This window comes from Salvia splendens, chromosome 13, assembly GCF_004379255.2.
Source record: "Salvia splendens isolate huo1 chromosome 13, SspV2, whole genome shotgun sequence".
NCBI lineage: Eukaryota > Viridiplantae > Streptophyta > Magnoliopsida > Lamiales > Lamiaceae > Salvia > Salvia splendens.
In genome coordinates this window covers 3,767,750-3,786,275 of record NC_056044.1, presented here as the reverse complement: position 1 = coordinate 3,786,275, position 18,526 = coordinate 3,767,750, and the positions used below count along the sequence as shown (strand labels likewise).

General features: G+C 39.4%; 2 protein-coding genes across 2 annotated transcripts; both read left to right on the top strand.

The window, feature by feature from the left end:
• The first annotated feature begins 5,479 nt into the window (after positions 1 to 5,479).
• Positions 5,480 to 10,807, top strand: LOC121760205 (signal peptide peptidase-like 4). The gene is made up of 14 exons (XM_042155852.1): positions 5,480 to 5,788; positions 6,322 to 6,480; positions 6,566 to 6,677; positions 7,030 to 7,149; positions 7,323 to 7,474; positions 7,573 to 7,755; positions 8,061 to 8,095; positions 8,300 to 8,462; positions 8,931 to 8,984; positions 9,418 to 9,510; positions 9,607 to 9,749; positions 10,195 to 10,265; positions 10,347 to 10,430; positions 10,512 to 10,807. The coding sequence occupies exons 1-14, from the start codon at positions 5,654 to 5,656 to the stop codon at positions 10,619 to 10,621; spliced, it is 1,614 nt and encodes a 537-aa protein (XP_042011786.1). The 5' UTR covers positions 5,480 to 5,653; the 3' UTR covers positions 10,622 to 10,807.
• Positions 10,808 to 15,363: 4,556 nt separating this feature from the next.
• LOC121760206 (probable glycerol-3-phosphate acyltransferase 8) lies at positions 15,364 to 18,419 on the top strand. Its single transcript, XM_042155853.1, has 2 exons — positions 15,364 to 16,074; positions 17,430 to 18,419. Exons 1-2 carry the CDS (start codon positions 15,439 to 15,441, stop codon positions 18,297 to 18,299), a joined length of 1,506 nt encoding a protein of 501 aa, XP_042011787.1. The 5' UTR covers positions 15,364 to 15,438; the 3' UTR covers positions 18,300 to 18,419.
• The last annotated feature ends 107 nt before the right edge of the window (positions 18,420 to 18,526 follow it).

The following is an 18,526-nucleotide window of genomic DNA, read 5'->3' as shown; positions in this document are numbered from 1 at the left end:
TGTTGACGCCGACACATTAACTTTTCAACTACCAACTGTTTTTGGAATATTAATTTTACAATAAATTTCAATTTTGTTACATTATTCAAACGAATCAAGAACAATCAAATTTTGTAATCTTTTCATTCTTCTAATTATATACAGTATATTTATTATTTTAGTCGAAATATATCTCAAATATGGAAATTGTATTGTTAAGAGAGATTTGCATAAACTTTTGTAATTTGAAGTAGATAGCTCTTGATGTAATTGAAAAAACTATCACTTTATTTTATATGATTATTAACATAAATTATTCACTTGAATTGATGTCCGATTAAAAATAATCACCATGCATGAAAAACACATAAGAAATTAAAAAATAATCACTGATGGAGTACGGACTAAACAAGCCCAACAGCAGTGACGGCCCATCAGCCCAAAGCCCAAGGAAGAGTATCAGATCGGCATTACCAAAGAGTTCGGCCCCAGCCTACAGCTCGGTAAAAGCCAACCAATCAGTTCGGCATTACCAAAGAGTTCGGCCCCAGCCTACAGCTCGGTAAAAGCCGACCAATCAAGCTCTACTCTCAGACCGGCAAAAGCTGCTCGGCAATAGTTCAGCAGTTCGGTCTCAGTATTTGACCGAACTGGGAGATAGTCAACTCATGTCAGAACCTCCACGATCTCCACTACACCCACGATCTATTTAGTGGTGTCAAGCAGTCATTAACTCATGCAGGATAGTGGGCCCATGCAGGATCGCATGACCTCCACGACATCCACAACCATCATTAGTGGTGATGCAAGCCACGATCTTAGTTCAATGTATAAATAGAACTTAGATCAGATAGATTAAGGGGACTCTCTCTCTCGCTCTCTAGAGAAAAAATATCAAATAGCAAGTCTGTATTTGTAAGCTGTAGAAAACAGATCAAGCAATACAACTCTGCCCTCCTTTCTCCCCGTGGACGTAGGTTTACTTCAGTAAATCGAACCACGTAAATTCTCTGTGTCGTGATCCGTATTTTTACTAGCATTCTTCACCATCAAAAATTCGCCGATTCATCACTGGCGCCGTCTGTGGGAAACAGAGAACCAAATTTGTGATAAAGCGAGTTTTTGATCCTCTTCTACCAAAAAAATGCATACCAGATCACATAACACCCGTGCCTCCGTCCGTGATAACCATGAGGAAGCTAATCCAGCAGCCCATAGGCCTGGAAAGCAGCCTCGCGAAAAATCTACTTCCAGTTCTCACGGAGAAGGAACAAGCCGCTCAAAAGGTCCACACACCGAGTCTTCCCAGCAGCCTGATTTGAATGAGGCTGTCAAGCTGTTCTTGGCTGAGAAGCAGGATGAGTTCTTAGCCTTCCTGCAAAAGAGCCAAGAGCCGAAGACGAAAAGGGTGGATTCTCCTTCCTCCTCCAGACATGAAAGTCACTACCGCAGTAGTGCCGTGTCTTCCGGAAAGAAGAATCCTCAACCCCGACATGTTCCTGTTCCTCCTCGGTACCGGAACCACAGGAGAACTCCATCTCCTCCGTACCGAAGAGATGTCAGTTCGTCTGAAACGAGCTGCAAGCTAACGATTGTGAGTCCAAGCTTCTAAAGAGGATACAAGACCACAATTCAGCTTAAACAAGCAGTTCGTCCGAAACGAGCTGCAAGCTAACGATTGTGAAGTCCAAGCTTCTAAAGAGGATACAAGACCACAATTCAGCTTAAACAAGCAGTTCGTCCGAAACGAGCTGCAAGCTAACGATTGTGAAGTCCAAGCTTCTAAAGAGGATACAAGACCACAATTCAGCTTAAGAATCAAGCACTCCGTCTGAAACGAACTGCAACAAAAGTCCGATTCACGCGATAAAACTTGCCTGAATTAGGACAAGGGAAAGTCCGATCCACGCGATAAAACTCGCCGAATTAGGACAAGGGAAAGTCCGATCCCCAAATTAGGACAACGGAAAGTCCGATCCGAGCGACAAAACTCGCCAAATTAGGACACAAACCAAGTCTGGTCAAAGATGTTTATTTCATCAGACCAAAGACGAGTCCGGTCAAAGATGTTTATTTCATCAGACCAAAGACGAGTCCGGTCAAAGATGTTTATTTCATCAGACCAAAGACGAGTCCGGTCAAAGATGTTTATTTCATCAGACCAAAGACGAGTCCGGTCAAAGATGTTTATTTCATCAGACCAAAGACGAGTCCGGTCAAAGATGTTTATTTCATCAGACCAAAGACGAGTCCGGTCAAAGATGTTTATTTCATCAGACCAAAGACGAGTCCGGTCAAAGATGTTTATTTCATCCGACCAAAGACGAGTCCGGTCAAAGATGTTTATTTCATCAGACCAAAGACGAGTCCGGTCAAAGATGTTTATTTCATCAGACCAAAGACGAGTCCGGTCAAAGATGTTTATTTCATCAGACCAAAGACGAGTCCGGTCAAAGATGTTTATTTCATCAGACCAAAGACGAGTCCGGTCAAAGATGTTTATTTCATCCGACCAAAGACGAGTCCGGTCAAAGATGTTTATTTCATCAGACCAAAGACGAGTCCGGTCAAAGATGTTTATTTCATCAGACCAAAGACGAGTCCGGTCAAAGATGTTTATTTCATCAGACCAAAGACGAGTCCGGTCAAAGATGTTTATTTCATCAGACCAAAGACGAGTCCGGTCAAAGATGTTTATTTCATCAGACCAAAGACGAGTCCGGTCAAAGATGTTTATTTCATCAGACCAAAGACGAGTCCGGTCAAAGATGTTTATTTCATCCGACCAAAGACGAGTCCGGTCAAAGATGTTTATTTCATCAGACCAAAGACGAGTCCGGTCAAAGATATTTATTTCATCAGACCAAAGACGAGTCCGGTCAAAGATGTTTATTTCATCAGACCAAAGACGAGTCCGGTCAAAGATGTTTATTTCATCAGACCAAAGACGAGTCCGGTCAAAGATGTTTATTTCATCAGACCAAAGACGAGTCCGGTCAAAGATGTTTATTTCATCAGACCAAAGACAAACATCAACTTACCCCGTACCTTTATCCAGAATGCCGAAGTGACTCGCTTCGCCGAAGTAATTCACTTCGCTTTTCGGGGGGGGTAGTGATGGAGTACGGACTAAACAAGCCCAACAGCAGTGACGGCCCATCAGCCCAAAGCCCAAGGAAGAGTATCAGATCGGCATTACCAAAGAGTTCGGCCCCAGCCTACAGCTCGGTAAAAGCCAACCAATCAGTTCGGCATTACCAAAGAGTTCGGCCCCAGCCTACAGCTCGGTAAAAGCCGACCAATCAAGCTCTACTCTCAGACCGGCAAAAGCTGCTCGGCAATAGTTCAGCAGTTCGGTCTCAGTATTTGACCGAACTGGGAGATAGTCAACTCATGTCAGAACCTCCACGATCTCCACTACACCCACGATCTATTTAGTGGTGTCAAGCAGTCATTAACTCATGCAGGATAGTGGGCCCATGCAGGATCGCATGACCTCCACGACATCCACAACCATCATTAGTGGTGATGCAAGCCACGATCTTAGTTCAATGTATAAATAGAACTTAGATCAGATAGATTAAGGGGACTCTCTCTCTCGCTCTCTAGAGAAAAAATATCAAATAGCAAGTCTGTATTTGTAAGCTGTAGAAAACAGATCAAGCAATACAACTCTGCCCTCCTTTCTCCCCGTGGACGTAGGTTTACTTCAGTAAATCGAACCACGTAAATTCTCTGTGTCGTGATCCGTATTTTTACTAGCATTCTTCACCATCAAAAATTCGCCGATTCATCAATCACCATGCATGATATAAAACACATAAAACTATAGTCTAAGAGGATTACAGTATAAAGATTCAACATGAGAAAATCTGAAAATGGCCTATTGATTATTGAAAACATGCAGTCACTCACTACCCAGCAAACTACAAAGACTACTGATAAATTATTTGGAAAAAAATAAATTTGATTTGAAGAATTATTAAGTTTGTACGTTGTTAGCAACAACCATTCCAGAACATACATAAGTTTTTGTTTTCCCATCTATGTATAATTCACTATTTCAAGAAAAAATACCCCCTCCGTCCCGTGTTACTTGCACTATTTTCCTTTCTGGGCGTCCCAAGTTATTTGCACTCTTTCCATTTTTAGTAAAAATTATCACCTACAGCCGCAATCGTTGACTTTGCTAATCACCCATTCCTTAATCTCCGTGCCGAAAAGCAAACGTGCGACTAACCCGGGACGGAGGGGGTATTAAAGATGTAATTTTTTAATGTGAAATTAGTATAAAAGAGAAAAATAATTGAAATAGTATGGATATCATGATTCACTCTACTAGAGGAAGATGTAATCATTAGCTATCAACTTAAAAATAATTGTTATTTTCATGTTCAAAATCAACAATCTAATCTTTCTCATAAAATATTAATTTCGAATTCATTAATCCTAACACAACACTAGAATAATATGAGAATCCATAAACTTAGTTTAATAGGATTACAATACAAAAGTTCAATTTGTGTGCCATCCAATATGGATTATTTTTCGTGAACAAATGAAGTGTACGTAAACAGTATATGTACAAAATTAATGTGTTATACTCCCTCCGTCCCGCACTACTTGCACTTATTTCCTTTCTGGACGTCCCAAGTTATTTGCACTCTTTCCATTTTTAGTAGAAATTTATACCTACAGTCGTAATTGTTGACTTTGTCTATCACTCATTCCTTAATTTCCGTGCCCAAAAGGAAAGGTGCGAGTAGTGCGGGACGGAGAGAGTATTATTTTGTAGCAATAAGAAAGAAATGATATGGAAATTTTATGTTAAATTTTAACGTGATTTCGAGCTTGATTCACATTAATTTTGAAATATTTAGTAAAAAAACATTTTTTAAATATGAAAATATTTAAGTTAAATTACATTTTTTTTAAAATTATTGCAAAATCATTAATATGTCATTTATTTTAAATCAATTTTATTTATAAATCATTTTCGATACAAAATATTAAAAAAATTGGATTATATATTAGTTTTACTACAATTCATATACCGTAATCACTATCCATTTTAACAATTTTTTATTACTACATTACTAAAACTATTACGGCCTCCGTCCCAGGATAAGTGAGCACAAACTTTTCGGCATGAGATTTAAGGAAATGAGGTTTTGTTAGTAAAGTGAATAAAGTAAGAGAATTAATAAAATAGAGAAAAAAAAAGTAAGAGAGAGAATATCAAAAAATGAAATGACTCACTTATCTTGAAACGTCCAAAAATGAATGTGAGTCGCTTATCTTGGGATGGAGGGTACTACAAATGATGATATAACAGAGAAATCGCGCAAGCATTTTACGGAAGCGCGTTGGGCGCACGCTGACTTTCGCGTCGAGTGGAAGGCGGTTGTAGTGAAAAGTCAAAACCGGTTTTAACGGTCGCAACGTGGCGCTCCCGTCGTGATAGAGTAGAAAATGCGATAGTGCCAAACAGTCCCTTAACCAATTTTCTCCTTTTTCCTCTCATTTCTTTGTACATACCTCAACTCTCATTCTTTTTGTCACCCTCTACTTCGCATCTCAACAATAATATCACCAGAAAATTGGAATTCAAGTAAGCCCCCTTTTGACCCAATTGATCTCTCTCACCTCAGATATTTTCCCCTTTCCCCAATTCATGGACCTCAGGACCGTACTTCTCTACTCACATTTTGCTCTCTTCCTCTCCACTTCCCTCGTCTTTGCTGGCGACATAGTTCACCAAGATGATATTGCTCCCAAGAAGCCTGGCTGTGACAACAATTTCGTACTGGTAATTCTCTCTCTCTTCTTACTTTTTTGGCAGTTTAAAGCTTTCGCCTTTTTGCATTTCCTTCACTAAAGTAATTGAACTTTTCTTATAAAATATCGGACAAGGTAACGGATTTTTTTTATAATTGATGTTTTTTTAATTGAACTTTTCTACAGTTGGTTGTGTTTTTATATGATATAATTAAAGGTCTGATTCAGTATAGATTTTGTTTTGCTATTTAATTATTACTATGTCTTTTATATTAGTATTCCTATTGCCTATAATTACGATGTTTTTGAATCTTGTGTGTTGGTCTGTAGTCTTTATATGGAGAAGGAAAGGTGGGTATTAGGAATAGTGTGAAAAGATTTTGTTTTCAATAGTTTAGGCTGAAGTTGATATATAACTTTCTTTATGAATTGTTGGTATTAGTGGGATCATAGATCTGTATGAATTGTTAAAGGGAATGAAATTTGAAGAAATCCAAACCCAATTCCTCCACTAATTTATGTGAACATGATCAGCTGAAGTTGCAGTTCATGACTGTTCAATAGGTTAAAGTCCCTATTTGGCTAGATGGTGTTGAGGTAACACAATTCGTTGGTATCGGTGCTCGATTTGGTCCGACATTGGAGTCACAGGAGAAGCGTGCCGACCAGATTATAGTTTCTCTTGCAGACCCTCCTGATTGTTGTAGTACACCAAGGAACAAGGTATTCTTCTCGGTTACATTTGCAACTGTTGTGACTATTTGTTTTTCTTATACCTGGCTTATTAATCCGTTTTGCATTTTCATAGCTGACAGGTGAGGCTATCTTGGTGCACCGGGGGAACTGCAGTTTTGTTACCAAAGCAAAAGTTGCAGAAGCCGCTGGTGCTTCAGCTCTACTAATCATAAACAATCAGACAGGTATATTCTCTGTCACCACACCACAGTTTTTTTGTCTTAGGACCATGATAAAGTTATAGCTTTCCGGTTAGCTGAACACCGTTCACAATTCCAACTAAATGAATTCATTTCCGTAGCAGATATAATTTTCTTTAGGAACACACATGATTCTTAAGTAGTAATCTCTGGTTTCATTTCTAAATATTGTGATAGCCCCGTTACTCCTCTACTACGCCGTTCCAGTGTCCAACTAAAAGTTATATAGGGACTCATCCATGGATCATTACTATAATGTTGACAACTAAACTTAATTAGATGTTGATATTACGCTGCTGATACTTCACGGTTCCCTCCTGATGGTGCTGTCATCCAGATCTCTTCAAGATGGTGTGTGAGAAAAATGAGACTGTTGTAGATGTTGGCATACCGGTAGTCATGCTTCCGCAAGATGCTGGTGGGAGCTTGAAAGTTAGCATGAAAAACAGTTCGCACGGTAAGCTTTGGCCTCTAAGGTTATGATCATTAGAATAGCACCTGATATATTTACTCCTAACGGATTTTTGTATGCCACCAAGATGCTTGTACCACGGTTTCTGTAGTTGTATGTTCTCTGTCCGCATCATTTCGTCTATTGCATCCCTTTCACGACCTTGGTGTTATTTTCAGTTTCCATCCAGATTTACTCGCCAAAACGCCCGTTGGTTGATGTTGCTGAAGTGTTTTTATGGCTGATGGCTGTCGGTACTGTCTTGTGTGCATCTTATTGGTCTGCATGGAGTGCTAGGGAAGCAGCTATTGAGCACGACAAGCTTTTAAAGGTAGTGCAGGGCGTTGTTCAGCATAAGCTTACGTTGTTGATAATAGAAGAAAGATAAGGGTCCTCGTGCAGTTCTGATGTTTAATGTTAACCTATCAGGATGGTTTTGATGAACACTTAACCAGCGATACTCACCATTCAAGTGGTCTAATCGAGATCAACACAGCCTCGGCAATTTTCTTTGTCGTGTTTGCCTCTTGTTTCTTGGTTATGCTCTACAAGTTGATGTCTTACTGGTTCATTGAAATTCTCGTGGTTGTGTTTTGCATAGGTGGTGTAGAGGTATGATATCATTACTGACATTCTAAGTTCTTTGTGGGGTTTTCATGCCAGTGAAAAGATTTTCGGTTCTGCATGATAATTGCTCAAACTATGCATTAGAATCTCTGAAGTGACCCACGAAAACTTTTTGAAATTTTTGTGTCTTCATGTGAATTTCACTGTACTCCAATAGTTCATTTGACAAAAAAAATTTCTCGGGGTGTATTATGTTGCACCTAGCTCGCCTTCGTTGATTAATTCATGAGAATATGGGCTGCTACATCTGACTTTAACTGAGCACTGATTTCGTTTGTTTTGTATCGCAGGGGTTGCAAACTTGTCTAGTGGCCATTTTAGCCTGGTATGTTATATTTGTTCTTTAACTTATGCTTACTTAATATATTTGTGTGGTCTATGCATGGATGGATGTGCCGTGTGCGTGTGTCTAATGATTGAGTTTGGGTGTGCATTTGCTTGTGGAGCACAGAGGAGCCGCACTGTTGTTTGCTCGATAAGTTTGCAATCCTATGTTCTCATAGCATTGACTTACATTACCGAAATATAGTTTCAGATGGTTTGAACATGCTGCAGAGTCGTTTGTCAAAATACCTGTTCTCGGATCTGTATCATATCTGACACTCGCTGTTTCTCCAATTTGCATAGCATTTTCTGTTTTATGGGCAGTGTACCGCAGTGCCTCTATCGCTTGGATTGGCCAAGATATACTTGTAAGAATGATATTTCTGTCTGTCAGTATTGTTTTCTTTATTAAAATGAGATCCAAATAGCACGAATTAGCTTAAGTAAAATTTTGTATGCTTAGTAATCGTGTTAAAATCAAATGCTTACAATAGTAAAATATGATAGTTGACTAGATGGGAGCAAAATTGTTTACGCTCATTGATTCATGCGAGTTTGCTCATAAATGCCACATTTAGAAAATAAGACAGCTCCAAAATATGCTTGTCGTCAAATTTGCTCATAAGCTGCCCTTTTCTCTTCTGCTTCGAGAAGTCAATCTGCAGTAGAACCTGATGCCATAGGAATCAAACTAGTTTCACTTGCCATTCCATTCCATTTCATGGCTTAACTTGTTTCACAAGAAGATGAAAATCTATGTATGTAGTTTCTTTACGTAGATTGTGAATGCTATCTACTAAATGTTTGGCTGATCTTGAAATTTATCACTGTAACAGGGAATTGCGCTTATCATAACTGTTCTCCAAATAGTACGCATTCCAAATCTCAAGGTGGTTATCGAGACTCATGTTATACTAGATAGTGTCTTTTTCTTAGATGCAATCACCAAGCTATTGTTGGAAGCGTTTCAATCTACCTGCTTTCTATTATTATTTTTGTTGTAACGATCTTTATTTCTTGATTTTGTGTCAACTGTCTAGGGAAAACACCAGTCCTGAACAAGCCTGACCACCACCCTTCCGAACATAAAAATATATATACAATAAAAAAAGGAATACCTGTAAATTTATCTCTGAAATTTTTTGAGTATTATTATAGCATTACACAAAGTATCAACATGTTCTCTCTGGACGTTTAAACAACAGTGGGTGTTTTATGCCATAAAATCAAACAAAACATACTCGGGCTGAAAATAATCTATCTGGATACATGTGTTACTTGAATTTATTTGATCTGATCACAGTCCATCCTTGGATTCCTCAGGTTGGAACAGTTTTACTGAGCTGTTCGTTCTTGTATGACATCTTTTGGGTTTTTTTGTCAAAATGGTGGTTCCATAAGAGTGTGATGATAGTGGTGAGCAATTGTTCAAATCTTGAAATGAAGCATAATATAAACTTTTGTCGGTTTCGATAGCTGCCTTATAACTGTGTTCTTGGTTCTTTCTTGTAGGTAGCTCGTGGTGACGGGAGTGGAGAAGATGGTATTCCCATGCTACTCAAAATCCCTCGAATGTTCGACCCTTGGGGTGGATTTAGTATCATCGGATTTGGTGATATTATCATACCTGGACTGCTAGTAACTTTTTCACTAAGGTTTGAACCACCATGTTTAACTCTCGTTCCCGTCTCTTATCCTGTTACGCCCCAGGCCTACTGGGATAAGGGTCCGTGACACTATTGCAAACAACTACTTGACATCCATCCCCGTACGACACATTTTCTTGAAGAGTTTGCCAAAATGGTTAACCCCGAGTTTCTTGAAGAATTCATAATCTAGTTTTCTCTCGAGACCTCACATTTTCTCCTCTATAAAATGTCATAAGAGTAACTTCACCTAATGTTTGGGTTTTTCACTTCAAGAAACATCGCAAACCTCCTAATACGACAACTCATGCTCGTATTGCACACACCTCACAAGCTTTCACCAAATATACGTATTTTGGAAGCCTATCCTCACTGAGATTTGTTGGTCTGCTGCAAAATATATGCATGAACGCAAAAACTTCACCTTTTAACCGCGTGGCATGGGTTCTTGCAGGTATGATTGGCTGTCTAAGAAAAGCCTAAAAGCTGGATATTTCCTGTGGGCAATGCTGGCTTATGGTTTAGGTAAACGAACATTTTTCGTGGGAGAGAGAAAGAGAGAGATTTTTACTGATAATACCGCACTTTCGAAATTACTGGCAACAGGTCTGCTAATTACTTATGTGGCTCTGAATCTGATGGATGGACATGGCCAGCCTGCCTTACTATACATTGTCCCTTTCACTCTAGGTTAAACTCAAACCCGGTGTCCTAATTCAAATTCATCAGCACGTCTCACATAATCAACACGCGATAATTTTGTGTTTTCAGGGACTCTGATAGTGTTGGCGAACAAGAGAGGTGATCTAAAGCATCTTTGGACAGTCGGGGAGCCTTACAGACCCTGCCCGCACGTTCGGCTTCAACAGGACGAACAATGACAGTTTCGACACCATTAACACAATTCTTGGCGACTCAAGCGACCCTCTTACTACATGCTCTCTATGAGATTAGGTGTTCTCTTGTGTAGAGGCTTTAGTGTACCACTACGGATAGGAATAAAATGCTTCTTGTTTTCTGACTATGTACCTCTAAACTTAAATCAAATAAACTTATATTTCATTTTACACCTTTGCCAAGTTTGATCTAAAGTATTGAGTTATACAATTGTTTAAAGGCTAAAGTCTGATTTTGGTCCCTTACATTTGCCCTAAAATTCTTTTTGGTCCCTTACATTAAGTTTGTGACCTTTTGGTTCCTAACATATTATTTTGGTACTTTTTGGTCCCAAACAAGGTCATAAACTTAATATATGAGAGTCGCAAAAAATTTTATGGAAAATGCACATGACCAAAATTGGACTTTAGTCCTAAATTATAATTAAGTTATTAAATTGATCAAACATGTTGACTGTTAATTTTAACAGAAAATGGTTATTTTGGACCAAAACAATATTTTTAAGACAAAAAAGTACCAAAACAATATGTTAGGTACCAAAAGGTCACAAACTTAATGTAAGAGACCAAAAAGAATTTTAGAGCAAATGTAAGGGACCAAAATTAGACTTTAGTCTTGTTTAAATACCAAACAATTTGGTACAATTAGGAATATTTATTTATTTGTAGCTTTTAAATAAAGGGTGAGAAAAACTAAGTGTTGCTGAAGTTAAATTTGAATATTAGCTTTGAGGGATTTCTCATAATAGTATAAAATGGAAAATAATTATTAAACTCTATCAAACAGATAGCCACAAATTTGATTTCGTTTTCAATAAAATTTCTGTATATGAACATTATCTATGATAGCCACCCCAGCTACCAACCAAATTAGATTAAAGTAGGTGCAATATTAATGTTTCTGAAACTATGATAAGCCTCTATATAATTAATGCTCTCACAATCTTGCTTGGTGAATTATAGGATACTAGTCATAACTCGACCTATAATTCACCAGTACAAAGTGTCGGTTTGTATACTGAAAAGTACTATGATTGAGCAAGTTTGCATCTAGTTTAATTTAATTATATGTTAAATTTATTTAATACTACAAACAAAGTTCAAAAAATTAAGAAATGAAGATTGTAATTTGTCTTGCCTAATTCGATTAATTAACTATCATGTCAGTCTTTATCAGTAAATATGATTGGCAAAACACTACCAAGCCTAAAACTTGAGCGGATTTTGTAGGTTGAGTGTGGTAAGAAAAAGAAAATGTGAATTTGACTAATAAATTTCTTTGCATAATGTCCTTTTTATGTATAGAAAAATTAGATTTCTTATGCTTGCAGACAATGGATTTCTAGTTGACCGTCTTTTTTTTGGCATTATGACTTTTATGGCTTATCCAAATGATATTACATTTGTATAAAATGTACTATCAGAGTCCTAATATTATAATGAATGTATAAAATCATTATATTTACAGTAAAAATAACTGCATTTTGAGAAGCGGAATTCTCATCTAGTGATAAGGTTTAATCCTAGTGATGCACTGATACGATCATATCTATCATATCTCTTAGGATCTTCTAATTATTTAGTTTTCCCTTATTCACCATATCTTTCCCATATTTATTTAGATATTTGTTTCTTGTTCATTAAGTTAGAGTAGTAGTATTCTAGTATTATAAATAGGAGAACTTGTTATCATTCTAATCATTCAATGAATATATTATTTTCCACAAACTTGTCTTGAGTAACAAGAATATCATATTTCGTTTCCAAATTGTTGTTCATCGGAGAACGTCCGAAAATCAGCAATTCGTGAGCTTTCCTTCGAGCACGTCGAAGGTTTGACCCAATCACATTAGGGTTTGATAAATTAAATGCACGCCTCGACAGTATGGATCGACGGGTGGACAAATTGGAGTCGCGTATGAACGCGAACAACCGACGACTGGGGAAGCTTCGACCTCCACAACGGCCTGATCCGGAACCACCTTACGGTCTTCCAGATCGTGGCGGTGCTGATTGGAACAAGCAGCATCGACGTTACACCCAGCCTACGTACCGGCGGCCACAACACCACCAGTCGGATAGGTACCCACCGCCGCCTCCATATCAGCAGGCTAGACGCCGGCTGTACCACCTCCACCAAACTCGTTATCAAGTGCCCGAACACTATCAACCCTTCGACTATGGACCGCCACCCACGTACAAGGGGTTCCCGCTTCATCAATTTCTACAGCTGCAGAACCAACCTTCTCGCCACCCACCCTGTTGGGACCCGCCGAGCGCTAGGGTGCCGATAGGTAACCTGGATTATGAAGAGAGCGCATCCGTATATTACCCTGATTATGATTGTGACTCTGAGGGATATGATGAGGACGCTGATGTCCACCGAGACCCATCTAGCAACTCACAACTAACTGTCAGTGTTGTCCCGCCACCACCACCACAACGCTCGTCATCTTGCTTGAGCATGACAAGCCACTGTCGTTCAGCAGCGTCACTGCCCGTGCCCGCTATAGCTGTTGTCCCATCTTCGAATCTGCCCCCAACAGTCCCGTCTTGCAGCCCCGACGACGACAACGGAGAGGAGAGCGGATTGATAGATGTACTACCTCCACCAGCTATGATCTCTCCGCCGTGCAGCCCCTATATCAGTGGAGAGGAAGAAACATTGTTAGATGGCGACGAGGAGGTTGATTCCATGGAGGAAGTGAAAAAGGTCGTCGCATCTCTCGACCCTGCTCGAATGACATCTCCCGATGTTGTTGAGAATTATTTTAGTGAAAATGGTGGTGCTTATCTATGTGCATTAGTTGGAAATAAAGTTGCACCGTCCTTTCCAATACATTTGAAGGAGATTGCCTTTAACTATGGGGATTTGCATGTTATGGATGCTACACGTCTGAATCCTCGATCAACATCGCTCGACACCGATGCGAGGTTGATCCCTCCGCGCAATGACACGTCATGTTTGGGCATTCTTGAAAGCGTGGACAAGCTTTTCGTTTTGGCATGGAATTTTGCCGACAACATTGGGTCTCCTTTGTTGATTTTTGACAAAGGTGAAGAAGGGGGACGTTCAGCTGTTCGATATGGGTTTGATCCAGGAGGAGACGCCTCGCCAAAGCGTTTGCTTTCAACTCTCGTCGTTGCTTTATGGTTCCCACCTTGAGGACAAGGTGGATTTCAACCGTGGGGGAGTTGATACGATCATATCTATCATATCTCTTAGGATCTTCTAATTATTTAGTTTTCCCTTATTCACCATATCTTTCCCATATTTATTTAGATATTTGTTTCTTGTTCATTAAGTTAGAGTAGTAGTATTCTAGTATTATAAATAGGAGAGCTTGTTATCATTCTAATCATTCAATGAATATATTATTTTCCACAAACTTGTCTTGAGTAACAAGAATATCATATTTCGTTTCCAAATTGTTGTTCATCGGAGAACGTCCGAAAATCAGCAATTCGTGAGCTTTCCTTCGAGCACGTCGAAGGTTCGATCACCTTATCTCTCCGAGAAGTTAGCCATCCGGCCTCGTTACGGAGAACGTCCGTAACATGCACTCATTTGGCAAGCACAATGCATTAATTTAATAATAAATACGTATATCACTATATTTCAATTCCATTAATTATATTTTATGAAAGCAAATGAACGTCGTATTAGGGGAGTTGGAGGGTGGAGGGAACACCCATTAAATGTACTAGACTACTAGTTGTATAATTAAATTTGGCCACCAAACATTGCAGCGTTTTCTACAAGTAATGAAGAAACCAAGCTTTCGTCCACCAACTTATCATGTAGGACTATTTTAAGCATATGAAAAAAAACTTTTGAAAATTATTTATTCTATTTCAAATACTACTATCAAACAAGAAATATATCTTGAAATTGTATGTTCTATTCTATGCATCAAGAAAACAAAATTCCAGGCGGAATTTAGGTAGTAAAGCGGGAACTACTCTTGGATTAAATTTACGATTATTTAGTCACGTGCATCAACAATGCATGCCCTTATTAAATAATAATAATAAATTGTATGGCAATGAGATTTTATGTTAAATGAAATGAGTTAGTGGAATATAAAATTATTTATCATTTATAGTAAAAAATAAAATAAAATTTCTATTAACAAAAGAATTAAAATAGCAAAATGAGACTTCTTTTTATCAAAGGGAGGGAATATGTATGGATGGTGTGTAATAACAAGGTAATGCGATCTAGATTAAGTGGCAAAACTGAAATACCCAATGTTATGATGACATTTATATTTCTCATATAGTAGGTTCAAATATGTATCTGTGGATGCATATTTTCCATATAAAAATCACACTATAGTTAGAATAGAGATAAAGTAAAGTAAGTAAGATAATAATGTATATACGACTATTTTCTATATTTTTCTCTTCACTTTAGCTATTTATTACTATCATCTTCGCAAAATAACGGCAAAAAAAGAAACACATCACTTGTGAGGGTACTTTTTTCTCGACTAATTGGTTAAAGAAAAAATATTTTACCAATTAAATTGTGCTTCTTTCATCTTAGTATCTTATACGGAGTATCTTATACGAGTATTTGTTACTTGAAATTTTTAATATTTACATATTATAACTAGAAAAAGAAAAAACAACCACCGAAAAGAGGGCATATCTGTCATTTGACATCCCCATCCTCATTTAAAACACTAACTCCCTCCCCAACAAATCACACCTACACTCATTAATATACACAATTCATGCATACATAAACCTCTCCACACACTCACACACAAACACGCGAAACTTCGAGAGAGACGAAAATGGCTGAAACCGCCGCCGCCGCCGCGGCGCGCTTCCCCTCAATCGAGAAATGCGACCTCTCCAGCTCAAACCGCCACTCGATCGCGGCGGATCTCGACGGAACGCTCCTGATCTCCCGCTCCTCCTTCCCTTACTTCATGCTCGTGGCGATCGAGGCCGGCAGCCTCCTCCGCGGCCTCATCCTCCTCCTCTCCTTCCCGCTCATCGCCGTCGCCTACGTCTTCGTCTCCGAAGCCCTCGCCATCCAGATGCTGATCTACATCTCCTTCTCCGGGATCAAGGTGCGCGACATCGAGCTGGCCGCGCGCGCCGTGCTGCCGAGGTTCTACGCCGCCGACTTGCGGCCGGAGAGCTACGCCGTGTTCGAGAAGTGCCAGAGGAAAGTGATAATCACGGCGAATCCGACGATCATGGTGGAGCCGTTCGTGAAGGACTATTTGGGCGGAGATAAGGTGATCGGGACGGAGATTGAGGTAGATCCGAAGACGAAGAAGGCGACGGGATTCGTGAAGAAACCTGGGGTTTTGGTGGGAAAATTGAAGAAATTGGGGGTGCTGCGCGAGTTCGGAGAGGAGAAGCCGGATATCGGAATCGGAGATCGGGAATCTGACCACGATTTCATGTCAATTTGTAAGGTTAGTTATCTTCTTCGCCTTCTACTACATTTTAGCTCGAATTTTGAGTAATTGATTCAAATTGAAGGTGTTCCTCAGGCTTTTCTATGTGATTAACTGAGATTTTACTGTTGTCGGTTGATTTTCTATGTTATCCTAATTAATTATTGAATTGAACTTGAAATTTATTTTCAATCGGAGCATCAAAATCGCCAATACTTCTGAATATAATCTGGTAAACATTGAAAAGAAAGTTCGTAATGCACAGCACAGCGCTTATAATGAATTTCATAGCTTAGAATATCATCAACTTAATTTGGAATTGTTTATGTATTCTTGAGAGTTGTGACAGTAGGTTGACTAGCCATATAATTGGAATTAATGTTGGTGAACGACCTGATCCGTTGAAATTTGATTAAATTATGTCGATTTCGGCAAATTAGTAGAAAAATATTGTTTATAGTAGTACTCCTATTACGTAGAAGGATGGTGACTTGACTTAGATCAATGGTTTTCGAAAATGCTTGTTTAATATTTCTTGATTTATGTAGGATTCTATATCTGTCAAAAAATGTTTCAATGTGTACATATTCATGATGACTTTTGCTTTCTTGCATGTTTTTGGTTTTCAACGAGCATTAAATTTTATCACATGTTTTTGCATAATACGCCAATGAAAATAAATGAGCAGGTGAATGAATCCCTCCGTTAACTGGATATTGACATTTATTTCTATCTCTAACCAATAAGTTGAAAAGTTGGGGATTCAGTTACTACTTCTAAAACACTATCTCTTAGAAAAAAGGGGGAAAACTATATGGTACTAATGTTATCTTTGAAATTTTAAAAAAATAAACGTTTATGGCCAATCATAGTTAATATGGTCAAATAGTAATACTAATCTATATGTCTAGACAAGGACATAAACGTTATTGAAAACGAAATCTAAAATAATTAAAAACGACTACTAATTATATTGGAGTCACCTAATAAATGTAGCAGTTGATGGTGTTGTAAAATGTAGTTGGGCTTTGAGACCTAAAAGGGAGGCACAGCATTAATAACCCAACTTTTAACAACGCATGTGTCCAAATTTATTTCGAAACTTTATCACTTCAAGCTGGCTAATTTAATGTGAGTAAATATCACATTAGTTTCTCAACTGCATGTGACATATATATTCTCTCCTGCACCTCCAATTAAATTTGGATAAAGTCAATTTACTCCTTCCTTCCATTATAAATAAGTGAATAGATACATAAGTTATTGATTTTTTTTGACAAGAGTAATTGACTTGTGACAATCCGAAAAGGAATATAGCTCATTTATTTTTACCGTGGTTGATCTGTGTAACAAGTAATGGTTATGTTGAACAGGAAGGGTACATGGTGCACCCGAGCAAGACAGCGAAGCCGTTGCCGGTCGATCGGCTAAAAAGACGGCTGATCTTCCACGACGGCCGTCTAGTCCAGCGACCGACGCCACTGAACGCACTAGTGACCTACATTTGGCTGCCATTCGGGTTCGTCCTCTCGTTGATCCGCGTCTACTTCAACCTACCCCTCCCGGAGCGCATCGTTCGCTACACCTACCCAATGCTGGGGATCAACCTCGTGATCAAGGGCAACCCGCCGCCACCGAGCTCCCCGGGCAACCTCTATGTATGCAACCACCGCACGGCCCTGGACCCCATCGTGATTGCGATCGCGCTGGGGCGCAAGGTCTCGTGCGTGACGTATAGCGTGAGCAAGCTGTCGAGGCTGCTGTCCCCTATCCCAGCGGTGGCGCTGACGCGGGACAGGGAGGCGGATGCGGCGATGATCAAGGCGCTGCTGCAGAAGGGGGACCTGGTGGTGTGCCCGGAGGGGACGACGTGCAGGGAGCCGTACCTGCTGCGGTTCAGCGCGCTGTTCGCGGAGCTGAGCGACCGGGTGGTGCCGGTGGCGGTGAACCTGAAGCAGAGCATGTTCCACGGGACGACGGTGAGGGGGGTCAAGTTCTGGGACGCCTACTTTTACTTCATGAACCCGAGGCCGACGTACGAGGTGACGTTCCTGGAGAGGCTGCCGGAGGAGATGACGGTAAAGGCAGGGGGGAAGTCGTCGATCGAGGTGGCGAATCATGTGCAGAGGATGTTGGCGGATGCGCTGGGGTTTGAGTGCACTCAGCTGACTAGGAAGGATAAGTACATGCTGCTTGGTGGGAATGATGGCAAGGTGGAGTCTATGTATTCCAAGAAATCATGATGTATCAGTATCATTCATGTTTTAGTATAATTGTTTGTCTGTGTAGCAATATGTGTTGATGCTGCTGTAAAACTCGTGCTTCACATTTTCGAATAACATTTCATTGCTATAAGCCTATAACTATACTATTGTTTCTCTGTAAAATTTATGCAAATGGGTTTATATTCAACGAGTTTTATGAACTACTCTAGTTATAATTAGAGAATGTATCGTTTGAAACCAAATTA

Coding starts and splice junctions, on each gene's coding strand:
- LOC121760205 (XM_042155852.1), top strand. CDS start 5,654: ATGGACCTCAGGACCGTACTTCTCTACTCACATTTTGCTCTCTTCCTC. Junction 7,150..7,322: donor CATGAAAAACAGTTCGCACG/GTAAGCTTTGGC, acceptor TGTTATTTTCAG/TTTCCATCCAGATTTACTCG. Junction 7,756..8,060: donor TTTGCATAGGTGGTGTAGAG/GTATGATATCAT, acceptor TTTGTATCGCAG/GGGTTGCAAACTTGTCTAGT.
- LOC121760206 (XM_042155853.1), top strand. CDS start 15,439: ATGGCTGAAACCGCCGCCGCCGCCGCGGCGCGCTTCCCCTCAATCGAG. Junction 16,075..17,429: donor ATTTCATGTCAATTTGTAAG/GTTAGTTATCTT, acceptor TATGTTGAACAG/GAAGGGTACATGGTGCACCC.